General features: G+C 38.3%; 1 protein-coding gene across 1 annotated transcript in view; it reads right to left on the minus strand.

Annotated features, from left to right (window-relative positions):
• The window catches only part of CDK15 (cyclin dependent kinase 15), a 93,330-nt gene extending 73,554 nt beyond the window's left edge, over positions 1–19,776 (minus strand). The window contains exons 1-4 of the mRNA XM_022567429.3: positions 19,654–19,776; positions 18,785–18,934; positions 18,485–18,579; positions 12,171–12,250 (exon numbers count right to left, since the gene is read on the minus strand). Coding sequence (XP_022423137.2) covers positions 12,171–12,250; positions 18,485–18,579; positions 18,785–18,934; positions 19,654–19,674 — 346 coding nt within the window. The 5' untranslated portion in view covers positions 19,675–19,776. The remainder of the gene's footprint in view (positions 1–12,170; positions 12,251–18,484; positions 18,580–18,784; positions 18,935–19,653) is intronic.
• Between the last annotated feature and the right edge of the window lie 820 nt (positions 19,777–20,596).

A 20,596-nucleotide genomic window follows, 5' to 3' on the forward strand; every position in this document is an offset into this window, starting at 1 on the left:
TGGTCACTAATTACCTAATATTTCTATACATACTATTGGTTGGCATAGAGTATTTCTGTTGAAGATGCTTTTTTTTTTTTTTTTTTTTGCGGTACGCGGGCCTCTCACCGCCGCGGCCTCTCCCATCGCGGAGCACAGGCTCCGGACGTGCAGGCTCAGCGGCCATGGCTCACGGGCCCAGCCGCTCCGTGGCATGTGGGATCCTCCCAGACCGGGGCACGAACCCGTGTCCCCCGCATCGGTAGGCGGACTCTCAACCACTGCGCCACCAGGGAAGCCCGAAGATGCTTTTATTCCATGTTTATTTTAGTTATAAATGTCGTGTGTGTTATGACATGTCTACTACTGCTTTTTTTTTTTTTAAACACCCCAGAACCACTGAAATACTTATAGGGAAACTGTGACTTTTGACAAGTAATAATAGGGTATTTATGTGAAAGAGTAGATGATGTTTAAAGCAGTTTTCTCATGATATTGGTATGTTGTTTGGTCCATCCACCAGAGATATCTAAGATGCCTACCACCTCAGATGTGTGGGTCTTAAACCCAGGAAGGAAAGGTCTTTTTTTCTAATTTCAAGGCTACCTCGTAAACTTCACAGCAGAATATGGTGTGTTCTACAGGATAATTAGCTGAGGGATGCAAAGCCAACTGAGAAGAGGAAAAATCCTAAAATCAGAGCATTCTGATTCCTGTAAAATTATTGTTTTTATAATTCACATAGTCTAGATATACTTATTTTTGTTCTTCTTCAAAGTCGACGCAAAGATAAACAAGGGAGTCTTTAAAGCTCCAGACAAATGGAATCACAATAGAATTACTCTAAGTGCTTCTAAAATACTTTTATAATGATAATAATGACGATGATGATGGCTAACACTCATTGGGCATTTACTACATGCCAGGCACTGGTCTAAGAATTTTACATATACTAACTTGGTACGATCATGAGAACACCCAGAAAGCCAAAGAGAAAACCTGAAGAAAACAACATAATCCCCAAATCAGAAAAAAATGACCCATGACGAAACGTTAGTCAGCTCATTTAAAAAATGTAAAGTATTTCTTTCTTGAAGTGTCCCCAAAGGTGTTTAATATGACCAACTAAATACCAATGAAATTCCAGCTAATGAAATTTAACCTGATTCTCATATATGTGAGAGTAATAATTTAGGAAAAAATTATCATTTTCACCTTGCAATGATATGAGAATATTTAATTTCTTTGTTTTGTAATTTCATTGGGGTTTGTGGCTTAGTGAAGTTTTAGGAAAATTGAAGCTTTGCAAGTGAAATGGGTCAGGATGTTTGATGTTACTCTCTGTTCTACTTTAGAAGAAAATGTAAAGATGACAATGACAAAGAACAAGGCTGATTCTCAAAGTCCTGGGGCACAGCTATATAGAGTGAGTGCCTGGTAGTCAAAGTCCTCCTAGGCTCTGAACTCCTTGAGCACCTAGCATACGCCTGGCACGTGGTGCTCAGTAAGTGCTTGTGAATTAATGAAGACCAGACAGTTGTCATGAGTTTATGTAGGAGTCAATAATGGAGTCAATTCTCAGGCCCAACCCACATTGGGCATTGAATTGAAAAGAATTTGTAGTTCCTGATGCCATGTTTTCTCTGGCCTGAGTGTCACAAATCAAGTCAATGAGCTGAGTTATACATTCCAAGAAATCACCTACATAAATTTAGAAAAATATGAAGACAAATGTTAGATAATAGTTATCATCTGACTTCTTTGGAATTGTTATCCCAATCACATGGCATTATTTTGTTTTATAAAAATACAACTATACACATATAAATGTGTTATGTCTCTGACGTTATTTGATTGCATTTAACGGAGGACTTCTTGACAACCAGGCCTATCGTAATCTATATGTGGTAACCAGCAACTCAGTGCTTCTAATTGCTATCCTCCACCTCACTGTATGACCTCGCAGAGGTGCCTCTGTCTATTTTTGGCTCAGTTTTCTCATATATGGACTGGGAATAATTACTTTGTAATGTTTTCTACTACAGAATGATATTAAAAGATTCTCAGCTGAAACAGTTTTCTAACTTAAAGACTTGCAATTACAGTGCTGTAGAGTGGATGAAAGAATCAGAATTGACAAATATACAATATTATATATTATTTTCTTTAAAATGTCTCTCCTGCATTTTGCTTAACACTTATACAAAATGTATCATAAAAATAGATTTCTATTTTTATTTTAACTGTTGCAAAAGGAAAAATGCTTGAGTTAAGGATTTCTAAATTTATAATAAAGTAGAAAGGATATTTTGAATATAATAGAATGGATTTGAATAAGTAATGACTCTGATTACTAGCTCTGTGACCTCAGATGTGTTACCTAACCTCTCTGAAGTTCATATTCCTTCATCACTATGACAAAAATAACACTTTACCAACTAGAGTTGATGTAAAGTTTCAAAAAAAAGATTGAGTTGGGGGGAAGATTACATCATGTGCCTAGCCTTCAAAAAAGATTAGTTCTATGATTGCTTCCTCACTAATGCTGCTAACAGGCTGAAAGTCCTGGAAGTTCTTTTTAAACCAAGTTTCTATTTTTATAGAAAGATATTCAAAATAATGCACATTATTAAGACATTTATACATAGGTTAATAAAACTAGGGAACTTGTTCTTATATAAAAACTTTTAACATTTGCCTATTCAAATGAAAGTGTTATCTCCTAGTTGCAAAAATAAACATTTAAAATATAGTTATGGGGGGCAGAGTCAGGATGGCAGCATGGGAAGACACGGAGTTCATGTCTCCCCACAATAGGGAAACTGCCAGATGCTGGTGGGGGACCTCGATGCCCAAGGAGATGGGAGGAACCCCCAAGCAAACTGGTAGGACATGGGGGAACCGAGAAGGAAGGAGAAGTGGAGGCCAGACAGGACCAGCGCCCCTGAGGGGTGGCTGGAAGAGGGGAGGGGTTCCCATGCCTAGAGGGACCCTCAGGGTCTTGGATCGGGGGGAGTGTGACGAGCGTTTCCCCTGCCCAAAAGGCCTGGGAGCCTGCCTGGCTCTCAGGCCAGGTCCTATGCTCTCAGAGGCCCCCTCCAGGCCACAGTGGTCCTGGGGGCATAGGAGGGAGGGCAGGGGAGAACAGGAGGGGCAGGTGGGAGGGGCCCTCCAGGACCGGAGGAGCAGGAGAGGGTGCTTGCCCCACCCACTCGGGCCCAGGAAGCCTGTTGGCCTCCCAGGCCGGGTCCCCCACCCTCTGAGACCAGAGGCATGCCTGGGCCCCTTCTGTTGAGCCTAAGCCTCACCCCTGCCCCCACCCCGCAGGGCCTTTTCCAGCCCTTTGGGTCCTAAGCATAGGCCCTGCCCACTGCCCAAACCCCACCCCTGTGTAGGCATCATCCTCCACAGCCAAGGCCTTTTCCACCTTTTTTTTTTCTTTTTTCCTTCTCCTCTTTTTTACAATTGTGGTTCTGTTTTACCTTAAACTATATTTTTATTTTTATATTCTTTCTAACATATCTGTTAGTTTCCTAGTCTAAGTTTATTCTTTACTCTTTGTTATTGTTCTCCTTTTTTCTGTTTTTTCTTTTCTTGTTTCTTTTTTTTTTGCTACCCCATGCACTTGTGAGATCTTGGTTCACAAGCTTCAGTCAGGCTGAAGCTCCTGTGGTGGGAGCTCCAAGTCCAAACCACTGGACTACAGAGAACCTCAGACCGCAGGGAATATTCATTGGAGTGAGGTCTCCCAGAGGTCCTCATCTCAGCACCAAGATCCAGCTCTACCCAACAGCCTACAGACTCCAGTGTTGGAAGCCTCAGGCCAAACAACCAGTAAGACAGGAACACAATCCCACCCAACAACAAAGAGACAGAAAAAAAATATGTCACAGATGAAGGAGCAAGGTAAAAACCTACAAGACCAAATAAATGAAGAGGAAATAGGCAATCTACCTGAAAAAGAATGCAGAGTAATGATAGTAAAGATGATCCAGAATCTCAGGAATAGAATGGAGGCACAGATTGAGAAAATACAAAAAATGTTTAACAAAGATCTAGAAGAACTAAAGAACAAACAAACAGAGATGAATAATACAATAACTGAAATGAAAAATACACTAGAAGGAATCAATACAGAATAACTGAGGCAGAACGAATAAGTGAGCTGGAAGACAGAATGGTGGAAACAACTGCCGAGGAGCAGAATAAAGAAAAAAGAATGAAAAGAATTGAAGACTATCCCAGAGACCTCTGGGAAAACACTAAATGCACCAACATTCAAATTATAGGGGTCCCAGAGAAAAATAAAGGGTCTGAGAAAATATTTGAAGAGATTATGGAAAACTTCCCTAACATGGGAAAGGAAATAGTCACCCAAGTCCAGGAAGCGCAGAGAGTCCCATACAGGATAAACACTAGGAGAAACACACCAAGACACATATTAATCAAACTATCAAAAATTAAATTCAAAGAAAAAATATTAAAAGAAACAAGGGAAAAGCAACAAATAACATACAAAGGAATCCCCATAAGGTTATCAGCTGATTTTTCAGCAGAAACTCTGCAGGCCAGAAGGGAGTGGCAGGATATACTTAAAGTGATGAAAGAGAAAAACCAACAATCAAGACTACTCTACCCAGCAAGGATCTCATTCAGATTCGAAGGAGAAATCAAAAGCTTTTCAGACAAGCAAAAGCTAAGAGAATTCAGCGCCACCAAACCAGCTCTACAACAAATGCTAAAGGAACTTCTCTAAGTGGGAAACACAAGAGAAGAAAAGGACCTACAAAAACAACCCCAAAACAATTAAGAAAATGGTAATAGGAACACACATATCAATAATGATGTTGAATGTAAATGGATTAAATGCCCCAACCAAAAGACACAGGCTTGCTGAATGGATACAAAAACAAGACCCATATATATGCTGTCTACAAGAGACCCACTTCAGACTGAGGGACACATACAGACTGAAAGTGAAGGGATGGAAAAATATATTACATGCAAATGGAAATCAAAAGAAAGCTGGAGTAGCAATACTCGTATCAGATAAAATAGACTTTAAAATAAAGACTGTTACAAGAGATAAGGAAGGACTCTACATAACGATCAAGGGATCAATCCAAGAAGAAAATATAATAAATATAAATGTTTATGCACCCAACATAGGAGCACCTCAATACATAAGGCAAATGCTAACAACCATTAAGAGGGAAATTGACAGTAACACAATAATAGTAGGGGACTTTAACGCCCCACTTACACCAGTGGACAGATCATCAAACCAGAAAATAAATAAGGAAACACAAGCTTCAAATGACACAATAGACCAGATAGATTTAATTGATATTTAGAGAACATTCCACCTGAAAGTGGCAGAACACACTTTCTTCTCAAGTGCACATGGAATATTCTCCAGGATAGATCACATCTTGGGTCACAAATCAAGCCATGGAAAAGTTAAGAAAATTAAAATCATATCAAGCACCTTTTCTGACCACAATGCTATGAGGTTGGAAATCAATTACAGGAAAAAAACTGTAAAAAACACAAATACATGGAGGCTAAACAGTGAACTACTAAATAACCAGAGATCACTGAGGAAATCAAAGAAGAAATAAAAAAATACATAGAAACAAATGACAATGAAAACACAATGACCAAAAACCTACAGGATGCAGCAAAAGCTGTTCTAAGAGTGAAGTTTATAGCAATTCAATCCTACCTTAGAAACAAGAAAAATGTCAAATAAAGAATCTAACCCTACACCTAAAGCAACTAAAGAAAGAAGAACAAAGAAAACCCAAAGTCAGTAGAAGGAAAGAAATCATAAATATCAGAGCAGAAATAAAAGAAGTAGAAACAAAGAAAACAATAGCAAAGATCAATAAAACTAAAAGTCGGTTGAGAAGACAAACAAAACTGATAAACCCTTAGCCAGACTCATCAAGAAAAAATAGGAGATGATGCAAATCAATAAAATTAGAAATGAAACAGGAGAAATCACAACTGACACCACAGAAATACAAAGGATTAAGAGACTACTACAAACAACTATATGCCAATAAAATGGACAACCACAAAGAAATGGACAAATTCTTGGAAAGGTACAATTTTCCAAGACTGAACCAGGAAGAATCATAAAATATAAACAGACCTATAGCAAATAATGAAATTGAAACTGTAATTAAAAATCCTGCAACAAACAAAAGCCCAGGACCAGATGGCTTCACAGGCAAATTCTATCAAACATTTAGAGAAGAGCTAACACCGATCCTTCTCGAACTCTTCCAAAAAATTGCAGATGGAGGAGCACTCCCAAATTCGTTCTATGAAGCCACCATCACCCTGATACCAAAACCAGAAAAAGATATCACAAAAAAAATTATAGACCAATATCACTGATGAACATAGATGCAAAAATCCTCAACAAAATACTAGCAAACAGAATCCAACAACATATTAAAATGATGATACACCATGATCAAGTGGGATTTATCCCAGGAATGCAAGGATTCTTCAATATACGCAAATCAATGTGATACACCATATTAGCAAATTAAGGAATAAAAACCATATGATCATATCAATATATGCAGAAAAAGCTTCTGACAAAATTCAACACCCATTTATGATAAAAACTCTCCAGAAAGTGGGCATAGAGGGAAACTACCTCAACGTAATAAAGGCCATATATGACAAACCCACAAAAAACATCATTCTCAATGGTGAAAAACTGAAAGCATTTCCCCTAAGATCAGGGACAAGACAAGGATGTCCACTCTCGCCACTATTACTCAACATAGTTTTGGAAGTCCTAGCCATGGCAATCAGAGAAGAAAAAGAAATAAAAGGAATGCAAATTGGAAAAGAAGAAGTAAAACTGTCACTGTTCCCAGATGACATGATACTATACATAGAAAATCCTAAAGATGCCACCAGAAAACTACTAGAACTAATCAGTGAATTTGGTAACATTGCAGGATACAAAATTAATGCACAGAAATCTCTGGCATTCCTATACACTAACAATGAAAAATCAGAAAGAGAAATTAAGGAAACAATCCCATTTACCATCACAACAAAAAGAATAAAATACCTAGGAATAAACCTACCTAAGGAGGCGAAAGACTTGTACTCAGAAAACTATAAAACACTGATGAAAGAAATCAAAGACGATATAAACAGTTGGAGAAATATACAATGTTCTTGGATTGGAAGAATCAATATTGTGAAAATGACTCTACTACCCAAAGCAATCTACAGATTCAATGCAATCCCTATCAAACTACCAATGGCATTCTTCACAGAATTAGAACAAACAATTTTACAATTTGTATGGAAACACAAAAGACCGCGAATAGTAAAAGCAATCTTGAGAAAAAAAAAACAGAGCTGGAGGAATCAGGCTCTCCAACTTCAAATTATACTACAAAGCTACAGTAATCAAGACACTATGGTACTGGCACAAAGACAGAAATATAGATCAATGGTACAGGATAGAAAGCCCAGAGATAAACCCATGCACATATGGTCACTTAATTTAAGACAAAGGAAGCAAGAACAGACAATGGAGAAAAGACAGCCTCTTCAATAAGTGGTGCTGGGAAAACTGGACAGCTACATGTAAAAGAATGAAATTAGAACACTCCCTAACACCATACACAAAAATAAACTCAAAATGGATTAAACACCTAAATGTAAGACTGGACACTATAAAACTCTTAGAGGAAAACATAGGAAAAACACTCTGACATAAATCACAGCAAGATCTTTTTTGACCCACCTCCTAGAGGAATGAAAATAAAACCAAAAGTAAACAAATGGGAACTAACTAAACTTAAAAGCTTTTGCACAGCAAAGGATACCATAAACAAGATGAAAAGGCAACCCTCAGAATGGGAGAAAATATTTGCAAATGAAACAATGGACAAAGGATTAATCTCCAAAATACACAAACAGCTCATGGAGCTCAATGTCAAAAAAACAAACAACCCAATCCAAAAATGGGCAGAAGACCTAAATAGACATTTCACCGAAGAAGACATACAGATGGCCAAGAGGCACATGAAAAGATGCTCAATGTCACTAATTATTAGAGAAATGCAAATCAAAATTGCAATGAGGTATCACCTGACACCGATCAGAATGGCCATCATCAAAAAATCTACAAATAAAAAATGCTGGAGAGGGTTTGATGAAAATGGAACCCTCTTGCACTGTTGACGGGAATGTAAATTTATTCAGTCAGTAGGGAGAACAGTATGGTCGTTCATTAAAAAACTAAACATAGAACTACCATATGACCCAGCAATCCCGCTGCTGGACATATACCCTGAGAAAACCATAATTCAAAAAGAGACATGTACCACAATGTTCATTTACAATAGCCAGGACATGGAAGCAACCTAAACGTCCATTGAAACGTTTAGGTATATGTGATGTGGCACATATATACAATGGAATATTAGCCATAAAAAGAAACAAAAATGAGTTATTTATAGTGAGGTGGGTGGACTAGGGTCTGTCATACAGAGTGAAGTAAGTCAGAAAGAGAAGAACAAATATTGTATGCTAACACACATATATGGAATCTAAAAAAAATGGTACTGATAAACCTAGTGGCAGGGAAGGAATAAAGATGTAAACATAGAGAATGGACTTGAGGACATGAGGGGGGTTGGTGGGAGGTGGAAGCTAGGACAAAATGAGAGAGTGGCATGGACATATATACACTACCAAATGTAAAATAGATAGCTAGTGGGAAGCAGCCTCATAACACAGGGAGATCAGCTCGGTGCTTTGTGACCACCTAGAGGGATGGGATAGGGAGGGTGGGAGGCAGGCTCAAGAGGGAGGGAATATGGGGGTATACGTATGCATATGGCTGATTCACTTTGTTGTACAACAGAAGCTAACACAGCATTGTGAAGCAATTATACTCCAATAAAGATGTATTAAAAAAAAAGAAAACAAAGAAAATGTTTGCAAACTTGAAAAAAAATATATAATTATAGAGCTAGTTATGAAAGATTCTCTAAGTTGCTATGAAGGTGGCTAATCTTTTTAATTAGCAGAGGAATAGGGTAGGGAACATGCCTATTGTGTCTGCTGCTGTGTATCTAGCAGCCATCAGAGTACCTGGCCAAAATAGGTGCTCAGTAAATACTCATGGAATGAATGCTAAGGGATTGTATGGATTTTTGAATCAGAGAGATTTGGTTTGAATCATAGCTCTGTACTGGAATTGTAATAATCTCTATCTCCGAAGGTTATTAAGAAGATTGAAAGAGGTAACACATGAAAAATATCTGGCACATGTATTTTCCTTAGTGCTGTTCATACTTTTGCTAATTTCATAACATTACATGTTACAATCAAATAGTATTCCAAGTGACAAGATTAATAAACTGCTGCATGTTTTCTACCTGTATGTAGAGAGACTGTACATGTAGTAAAATCCTACTCAATAAATCTTTGGCTGATATACCATTAGAACAACCAAAGTGTTCAGGAAAAGTATTTCCTACTTCAAGGATTTTTAGAGAAGTCTGTATTGCTCATTTAGTTTTGCTGCACATGGCTTTCAGTTGTCTTTTTAGCTAGTGACCCTGGATTTTAACTAATGAACTCCAGCTGTTCTTATTTATTTATTTTTTTGCGGTACGTGTGCCTCTCACTGCTGCGGCCTCTCCCGCTGCAGAGCACAGGCTCCGGACGCGCAGGCCCAGCGGCCATGGCTCACGGGCCCAGCCGCTCCGCGGCACGCAGGATCCTCCGGGACCAGGGCACGAACCCGCGTCCCCTGCATCGGCAGGCGGACCCTCAACCACTGCGCCAACAGGGAAGCCCACAGCTGTTCTTATTTTGCCTTTCAGCCCTTCTCATTTAACCTCCTGTCTCCCTGGTCTCACATCCTTAAAGTTCTTACAGGAAAAATGGGACAGTGCCAAAGTTTTCAAATGAGGCCTCATGTCTTCTTGAGGGGAGAGGGCTCCTCTATGAAGGGCTCCCAGCTTTTACACTGGTAGAAAAAGAAACATCCATTGTTGGAAACTGGATGCCTAACAACCTCAAATGTGTCAAAAAAATCCTTTGTGGTTTTTCATATTAAACAAGCAAAGCATTCAGTAAGGTAAGTCCATAAAACAAACCAAGAAAGTCCAAAGTTGAATACTAAATGTAATTGCAAACACCTGTGATGGAGAGGCAATTCCTCGGTAAATATGCAATAAAAGAAACATTTAGCATACAGAGCAATACACATCCAGTTTTTCTGAACCATGCTAAGAACCATCTGTTTGCAAAACTGGCAAAAGTTTTCACTGTTAAAGTCAAATGTCATCCCGAAAAAGTTGGCTGTGGGCAAAATCTGAGCGAGGCAGGCCTGAAGCAACAGACAAGCTCAGCTCACAAAGGAAACACCATGAGAACAGGGTGAACCTGGGCCTAGAGACCCTCCCCTTATGCTGGTGACCTGGGGATGTCTATTATGCTCAGAAATCCTCTTTAGCCTATCCACACATCTCTTTCTAAATCTGATTATCCTTTCAGGGGGACCACAAATACATACATCAGTAAGTACAGCTTCCATTATATTAAACACTTAAGGCCACACTTTCCTCCAGAATGCACCTGATCCTACCAGGCTGAATCCCCGGCTAACCTGATAGCCATTTGGCCCTTCTGCAGAAATTCAAAATGATGTATTTCCCAGGGGCTCTGGAAGACTTTTGAAAACGGCATCAAATTCAGTTACAAACTCATTTTCTGAATTCCTTTTTCCATGCCTGTTTGCATGACCCATCCTCCCAAGCTCAGTTCAAAATCTATTGACTCTATTAGCCACATTGAGGCTGACTTGTTCTCATCTCAGTTTACAAGGTCTTTGTTACCTCCATCATAACACTGGTTGCAACTTGAATCATCTGCTCTGTTACAACTGAAAAGATAGAGAGCAAAGATCAGGCTTTTTCTTCTCATTCTTCACAACACCCAGCAGCATGCTTTGCATATAGGATGTGCTCCATAAAGAAGGGAAGATGAAGTAGTTAAAAGGGAAGAAAGAAAGACCAGGGAGAAGCCATTTCTCTGGGTTTTTGAGGAAATGAATAGCAATCCTGTCATCATTTTATTTCAAATGGCTTATGTAAAAAGGTTAATAAATTGCATTTTAATGATTTATTTTCACTATACTGGCTTCTTGATTTTTAAATTATAAATTGTCAGTTATCTTGATAGTGAACAAGACATCACTAAGGGAAAGTAAAAAAAATGGAATAATAATAACAGCCAACATTTGTTGAACTATGAAGATAAAACTCTGTGATTAGTGTTTTATATGTATATTCTCATTTAAGCCTCATAACAACTCAGTGAAATAGGTATTATTATCCTCTTTCTGCAATAAACTGAGTCTTAAATAGGAAAAGTAATCTACCCATGGTCACACCACTAGTAACTGGTATATCTAAGATTCAAGCTCAAGTCTATCTGATGCCACCAGACTTCTCACCCACTTGCTCTACTGTCCAGGGTTCAGAGAAAATACAGGCATAACACTAAAAATACACGTTTTCCTAAGGAGTTTTTCAAATGCTATCTCAACAACTTTTTTTCAGGCAAACTGCTTACTGAGAATTTGTGTGAGTATATTATTTACTTTCTCTTCTGTATGGCTTTTTCTAGGGTTATATAGAAACAGCCTTAGCACTTAGCATGGGACCAAACTTGCAGAAGATATTTAGTAAATACTCACTGAGTTCATAGTTTGGGTCAACTAATATAATAGTTTTGAATTCTAATTTCCTCAGGAATAAGTAATAAAATGATTTGGAAAACTGGTGTGAAGAATAAAATTGTAATTATAACATTACTTCTATAAATATAAAAAGCTAGGGCTTCCCTGGTGGTGCAGTGGTTGAGAGTCCGCCTGCCGATGCAGGGGACTCAGGTTCGTGCCCCGGTCCGGGAGGATCCCACATACCGCGGAGCGGCTGGGCCTGTAAGCCATGGTCGCTGAGCCTGCACGTCCGGAGCCTGTGCTCTGCAATGGGAGAGGCCACAACAGTGAGAGGCCCATGTACCGCAAAAAAAAAAAAAAAAAGCTAGATGTTGAATGGATAGGTTCAATGCATTTTTATCAAATCAAAAACTTAAAATATCTCTTGGGTCCACTCTACTGTTCTTACCTTCCCGGATGGCTGTAAATGGGACTCCTTCCTCTGCATTCATGCTGATGACTTTTAAAGCCACTAGTTGTCCATTTATCCTAGAAGAGTCGGGATAGCAGCAATTTATACTAAGGATGGTTTAACAAAAGTAGCTTTCCTTCAAAATGTATTCCAGTATATGAAATGTACAATTTTCTCAAAATAAAAAAGTTTAAAAAGTCATATGTATATATCAAGCCATTGTTTTCTCTTTACCAAAGTGATATATATTTATTACAGAAAATATGGAGAATATGGGAAAGCACAGAAAAAAAGAACCCAACAAAGCCAGCTTCATATTTTGATGTATATTGTCTCTTTTACTTCCCTTTGTGCACTTGTTTGAGCCATTCTTATTTTTCATCTGAATTATTGTAATGACCTCCTAGCAGTCTTTCTGCTTATACGTTTGTACCCCTACTGTCTACTTCCAACAGTAGCCCAGGGCATCTTTTTTAAAGTGAAAGTCAAAACAAGTCACTTCTGTGCTCAAAACCCACCGTCATCTCCACATTTCATTCTGAATAAAAGCCAAATTCTTACAATTGCCTCCTAGGTGCTACCTGACCTGCCCAGTCCCACCATTCCCTCTCTCTTCATCTCTTACTCTCCCCTTATTCATTGTTCTGTTTGCTGATGTAAGCTAAATGCCAGAGAACAGAGAAGATTTTAATGTAAGTATAACTATATTGTTTTTAATACAGTGGGATTCACATTGTGTTATTAGGAACCTGTTTTTCCTCCATTTAACTTTTTCTGTTAGTCATTCTTGTATTATTTGACATTTAATAGTAACATTTCATCATATAAATATGTACAATGTATTTTGCCAATTCCAAATATTTTAACATTGTTTCTAACTTTTGGCTATTATAAAAATGCCTGGACGATCATATTTGTTCATATTTGTAGATAAATCTTTTCATACAGCCTCTGTTATTTTCTTAGGGTCGTGGTGGAATTGCTAAATCAAAGAGTATGCAGTGCACAAATTTTTATTGTTTTGAACACATGTTCCCACATTGTGCCGCAAAGTGATCACACCACTAACTGGTCGTGAGCCTGGCCATTCTAGCACCCTCTCGCCAACAGCGGGCAGCACTGTTTGTTTTTTGTTGTTGTTGTTGCTTTAAGATTTCATATTTTAGAACAGTTTTAGATTGACAGAAAAGTTGAGAAGATAGTACAGAAAATTCTCATATACCTCACATCCAGTTTCCTCTGTTGTTAACATCTTATATCAGTATGATACATTTGTTAAAATTAATGAGCCAACATTGATACATTATTATTAACTAAAGCCCTTAGTTTATTAGGAATTATTTAGGTTTTTTTTTTTTTGCAGTAAAATTGTATTGCTTGTTGTGGGTTGCACTGTAAATTGGTAAAATTTGGGGAAATGCAACATGATCATATGTGTGAAAAGCCATAAAACTACCACACACAGGAATTTTTCTCAATAGTTACTTAACAAAGATTTCAATAATTCCAAGTGCATGAAAGATATCATTCACTGTGTTAGTTACAATAGAAAAAAATAGAAATAGCTGAAATGTTCAACATTGAGAAAAAACTGATGGGATACATTTACATATTGCAATATGATTACCAGGATTTCTTTAGTTTTTACCTGATGTCCCTTCTCTATTCCAGGATCTCTTCTAGGACACCACATTGCATTTAGTTGTCATGTCTCTTTAGGCTCCTCTTGGCTGTGACAGTTTCCCAGGCATTCCTTGTTTTTGATGACATTAAAGGCTCTGAGGAGCACTGGTCAAGTATTCTGTGGGATACGCTCTATTGGGATTTTTCTGATGTTTTTCTTATGATTAGACCACAGTTATGGGTTTTGGTTTCATCACATCATATTAAAGGTACATACTGTCATCAAAATTTATGGCTTTTGATGTGGCCTTAATCACCTGGCTCAGGTAATACTTATCAGGTTTCTTCACTGTAAAGTTATTCTCCCCTCACCCCCTTCCATACTGAACTTTGGGAGAATGTCACTATGAGTAGCCCACACTTAAGCACTGGAAAGTTATGCTCCACCACCTTGAGGGTGGGTTATGTGCATAAATTATCTGGAAATGTGTCTCTTCTCTCCCATTTATTAATTAACTGAACCACTTATTTACAGCACTATGGACTCATAGTCACTTTATACTTTGGGTTACAACCCAATAAATACTATTTTATTAATTTTGTTGCTCAAATTTTTCCACCTTTGTTTTTTGGGAGCTCTTTCAGTTGGCTCCTAGGTATCTTTGACATATCCCCATAAATGTGGGGCTTTTTGGGGGGCATGTTTTTATCTTCATTTTTTGGCCTATTTAATAGGTAAAAAGGATTATCACACTTTAATTTCTATTCCTTTAAATAATTGTAGAACTGAGTTTTCATAAGGTTATTGGTCTTTTCTGTTCTTTTGTGGTTTACCTGTTTGCCCATTTTTTATTGAAATATTTTGCATATATTTTTCACCAATTTCTTTTGTTTGCCTTATCGTATCTTTGAAATTTTAAACTTAAAAATTTTTATGATGCTCAGTATTTTCCAAAATGTTTTACCCAGAACATAGCTCTGTGAAATTCTCCCTATCCCCTACCCTAAATTTTTCTGTTCAAATATGTTTAGAAAATGCTTTATACTTTAAAATTTTTCTTCATCTTTTTAATTTTAATTTTTATTTATTTATTTATTTTGCGGTACATGGGCCTCTCACTGCTGTGGCCTCTCCCGTTGTGGAGCACGGGCCCCGGACGCGCAGGCCCAGCAGCCATGGCCCACGGGCCCAGCCGCTCTGCGGCATGAGGGATCCTCCCGGACCGGAACACGAACCCGTGTCCCCTGCATTGGCAGGCGGACTCCCAACCACTGCGCCACCAGGGAAGCCCTCTTCATCTTTTATAGAGAGTCATGGTATACATCAACATTTTAAAGGTGCTGAGAGCACCTACAATAAAGGATCACATTTTATTTTGTTCTAGGGTTACCCGTGTCAATTGCACAATGGTAATGGTTTCAGTGAAACTTCTATTAAGGTGTCTCAGAACTGGGGGGGGTCCCTAGAACGTACTTGGATAGATGGGGCACCATGGACATGTCCAATCTTCCCTTACAGGTTCTGACTTAAGTGTTACATATAGACAGACCTTTCCAGTCCAAAAGTTACGCAGACTTCCCCTGTTTATTCTTCTAGCTCTTGTATGTTTCCTTTTTCATTTAACTCTTTAATCCACTGGGAATTTATATTGTATATTTACCTTTTCCAAATTGCTAACAACTGTCCCAACTCCATTTATTGGACTGTTTATTTATTTATTTATTTTCCCTGCTGATTTGACATGCCACTATGATTGTATATTAGATCTTACTAATACTTGGATTTGGGACTGTTCTGAACTTTTACAAATCATATTTCTTTGATCTGTCTTATACTTGTGCTACACTATTTTAATTATCGTAGCTTTTGAACATATTTAGAATACATTAAAATTCTAAATTACAGAATCATTGACATCTTTGTGCTACTAGATATTCTAATCCAAATATCCTTACAAGGGTCCCTGAAATGATCTACAAGACCCTATATAAGGCCCTACTGCATCTGCAGCTCCTCACTGTCCTCACATCCTTCCATTCTCCCAGCCCAGTGCCAGGCCTGCTCCTGCCTCAGGGATTTGCTACTTGCTGTTCCCTCTGCCTGAAACTCTCTTCCACTACACACTCACACAGCTCATGCCTCACCTTTGTCAGTCTCTGTTCAAGTGTTCCTTTCTCAGTGAGGCCTCCTCTCTCACTATTTAAAATAGTAATTCACCACCCCACTCTGGCACTCCCTATTCCTCTTCCCTGTTTTATTCTTTTCCAAAGCATTTTCACTCTTTGACAAACTCAGTCAAAGAGTTCATTTGTTTATTGCCTCTCTCACCCCCACTAGAACATACACTCCATAAGAGCAGGGATTTTTGTCTCTTTTGTTTTCCAATGAGTCCTTATTGGCTAAAATAGTGCCTGGCACAGAGTAGGTGCTTAATAAATATGAGTAGAATGAATGAATGCCTTTCTGGCTTTTTCTTCAAGTCTTTTATATCCCTTACTAAATCTTTATATAAATCCTGCCTTTTTTTTTTTTTTTAATTTTTGGCCGTGTTAGGTCTTTGCTGCTGCGCGTGGGCTTTCTCCAGTTGCGTTGAGCGGGGACCACTCCTAGCTGCGGTGCACAGGTTTCTCATTGCAATGGCTTCTCTTATTGTGGAACATGGGCTCTAGGCACGTGTGCTTCAGTAGTTGTGGCACACGGGCTCAGTGGCCGTGGTCCGCGGGCTCCAGAGTGCAGGCTCAGCAGCCGTGGCACACAAACTTACTTGCTCCACGGCATGTGGGATCTTCCCGGACCAGGGATTGAACCCATGTCTCCTGCATTGGCAGGTGGATTCCCAACTACTGCGCCACCAGGGAAGTCCCAATCCTGCCCGTTTTTGATTGTAATGATTTTTTTGTTGTTGCTTTTTGAGAATAATTTCCCCTACAATATTTTCTATTAAGTGGCTATTGCTAATACATAAGACAACTTTTGATAAGTATATTTTGATTTTGTAACTGATCACCTTATTGTTCTATCTCACTACTTCTAATAGTTTCTTAAATGACTCTTTTGGGGTTTTTTAGGTAGACAATTCTATAATCCACAAAAATTATATTCAGTCTTTTTTTCCTCGTTGCATTGGCTAGAATGCTTATGATAATCTTTAACAACAGAGAATAGTGGGCAGCCTTGCCCTACCTCTAACTTAATGGTGATGTCTCTAGTATTTAACAAAGAAAAAGTATGTAGACTATTGATTTGAAATTATTCTACAACATAATGAGTAATTATCATTCTAATCCTATTTTGTTCAGAGTTTTAAAAACTAGAAATTGATGTTGAATTTATCAAATGCCTTTTTGACATCTATCTCTATATGTTTTAAAATTATAAATGTAATCCTTTTGTGGTAAGGAATAAAGTGAAAAGTTTGAGTGACCTTTCTCCATTCCAGTTTCAACCACTAGAAGTAGCTACTTTTAATAATCCCTTGTATATTTTTCCAGATTCCTCTAGGCACATACAAATTTGTACATGAACAGTGCTTTTTTTCTAAATGAGATCTTATATTGTTCTGTAACTTGCTTGTTTCTCATAAAATATTGGGCATCTTTTCATATATCTTATACTCTAGATGGTTGTATGCTATTTCATTATATAGTGATAATTTAGCCAGTCCTCCATTAATGGATATTTGTAACCAGGTTTTTAAGTTTTCTATTATAAATCTTGCTGCAGTTAATACACTGTTACATATATCTCTGTGCACTTGGACAGGGTATATATTTGTAATGTATTTTTCATTCTATTACTAGGCTGAATCCCTTGAAGGAAATCTTTTATATTCTTAGTACCTAAGATAGTTTATGGAAGTGAATTAAATCCTGTTTTTACATAATATATTTAAAATGGTATCTCCTCCCAAATCCTCTTTAACAAGTAAAAATTATAACACAAGTCCTAAGATAAATAATAGTCTTGTATTTATATTAAATTTTTAAAATTAACATTTAACTACTTTGAGCCATTATTTTTCTCCATTGGAGTAACATAAATTAAAGAAATCAGACCTTCTGACTATCCCACCTTGACTAAAAGCTGTGGAGTTCGTGAATCTTCCAAATACGTTTAACAAAGTTTTTATTAGCCAAAATGGGCACTTGCTTTCTGGATTAACAATCTTTTTATTCTCCAGCCATTTTGTGTAGAATTGCAAGTGTAGAATACCCAGGATTAATCATTCTTTGCGTACTGTGTCATACTTTGTAGAAACCAACTTCAGTTTCTTCTACAAAGGCGAAGTGGAAGAAGGAAGGAGAAAACCCAAGGCTGCCATTGCAAACCTCTGTCATTGTGTTTTGGGCTGAATGGGGGGGATATGAAAATATCTGTAGAGACACCTTATCAACTGTACTTCCCACCAGGTGAAGAGCAGTAATTGTTCTTTGGGTCAGTAGTTGAGAAAGTTTAATTTGAATTGAATCAAAAAAAGGAAAAGCTGATAAATTAGTGGGCTGATTTTAATTGGGGCAGGAGAAGTTTGTTTTCTTTCAAGGCTACTTCAATAATCATGTCTTTCCCTATTGACTATGGGGTCTTGCATAGGTCCCGAACTTCTGTCCTGTGTCAGCTGGCTTCATAATGTCAAATCCTGGGGGTGAGATCCTCATCTCTAGTCTCTCCCAGCTAATGAGTCACTCACCGGCTAATCCCCTTGTAAACTGTAGCGTAAGAACCTTCACCCAGCTTCTCCAAGTTCAAGTAAGATGAGGCTGCCCCAAAGGGGAGGCTCTTCCTCTGCATAAGGGGAATGAGGAGGAGTGAGGGGGGGGGAAGAAAAGAGCATTTTTTTAGTGTTGCCTTTTTCTCCCCCCCAGAGAAATTAGACAGCATTGCAGAATGTACTTGGGAAGGTCTGCTCAGTAATTGCCCTGGAAATAAGGCCCAGCCTCTCTAGACAAGCACACATTAAATTCCTGATCAACATCAGCTGCTCACTCACCCACTGAAACCCCCGACTCAGATCCTCTTCCTGAAAAGAATCGCTGTTACTCCGTGGCCTTTTACTCTTGAACTTCCGGGCATGGACAGCCTGAAGTCCCCTGGGGTGAAATGAAGTCATGGAACATGATGCTTCTTTTAGGTCTGTTAGCTAGAGAAAAAGGAAAGTGCAGGAATAAAATTTATGCAAAGTCAAGACTCAATGGCTAGCATAAACCACTTTTTCTTTATTTGCCTGATGTTAACTCTTCAAATGTTTTCCAAGCTTCCTACACGCCCAAAAGGCACCTTTCCTGAACATCAGTTCCTTAAAAAAAAAATAAATAAAATAATGATATCAACTGCTGAAACACAACATTTTCTCTTCACCTAAAAATATATCTTTAAACACTTAGGTTAACCTAAATTTCTTTGACGGGTGGTTTCAAATTTTTCTCTGTTAAACCTACATTTTTTTTTCATGTCCCCTTAATTTCTCTTTTTAGGGGAAACATTTTCTAGTATAACATTGCTAATAAACATGAACTAATTACTGAAATTTTTAATCCGTAGGGTACCATTACTGCAGCTTGCTGTTTGAGGTTCAGCTCTCTAATTTAGTACTTCAGAGATTTCAAGAGAATAACTTTCTCGACTTCAAGTCAAGTGAGTTTCATGCAGCCCAAAGCATAGGATTATTTTTCCCTTTTGGCTTAAAAGAAAATCTCCAAATTTGATAACAACAATCACAAATTCTCTGTGACTTTAATAGAATTTTCTTTTTATTGATTTAGACCTAGTGCAGGAAAACCAGACCCTGCTACAGAAAGGGAGCCTCTGAACTCCTCGGTTTATGGATAGAGGAGGATGCTGCTCCTGGAATACAAATACCTTGATCGCAGCCTCCATCATCACCGGAGCACTCCTCTGACGGCTGTGTGCATCTCCTCCCTCCCAACAGCAATGGCAGCTGCATCCAGGCTGCAGAGTCTTTGCTCACAGCTCTTGGCCCATAATCTTCTAGGTTCAAGGAGAAAACCCGGCACTTGAACCTCTCTCCCTCTGCCTCTCTTGTCCTTGTTCACTCCCTTTTTGCCAGAGGTCAGCAATGCTGGAGCTTTCATATGACTCACATGAGGGCTCTGCTTGGAGCAGCCTCATGACTTCAGCAGTTTTTCTTCATCAGTGCAAGAAACTGCACATCAGAAAGGCGGCCGCCTGCATTCATATGTGCGCAGCTGAAACCAGGACAGCTAATATTGGGAAAGAATAAAATTTGGCACAATTAAAGTTCTTATTCCAGTCACAAGTTAGTGCTACTGGTATGCATAGTTTTTATGAATTTACATTGCTTATCCATATTATTGATAATATTTATTAGGCTTTCCTGGTGCTAAAGTGGATATGTTGAGGAGTATTTTCCCCCTGCCCTTCATCTGAAAGTATTTTGTTGTTAAGACTTCAAAAGAAATTTGCAACCTAGCCAACTTTTAGTAGTCAAAGAAACCACAGAACCCTAAAACAGGAAGAAAGCTAGATATCTACTCCATCTCTTTGCCTTTAAGCAATAGTGTAACTAAGAGTCCCAACGGGTACTCATTCATTCACCAATTCAAATACTATCTAGTGAGCACCTGTGTTGTTCTTATTACTAAACAGGTAAAAATGTTACACAATGGTGGAGAGAGAGAAGTTTGCATGAAATAGCTCCTTCTCTCCCTCTCTCCTCCCCTCTCCCTGCCTCCTTCCTTCCACATAAGTGTAATTAACGTTTACTATATTAATACCATGACATGTCAAGGAACTACCTCAAGCTAGTTTGCAGTCTTTGAAC

This window comes from Delphinapterus leucas, chromosome 8 (genome assembly GCF_059928025.1).
Source record: "Delphinapterus leucas isolate spDelLeu-1000000601 "Yukka" chromosome 8, BTC_Dleu_Yukka2, whole genome shotgun sequence".
Taxonomy (NCBI): domain Eukaryota; kingdom Metazoa; phylum Chordata; class Mammalia; order Artiodactyla; family Monodontidae; genus Delphinapterus; species Delphinapterus leucas.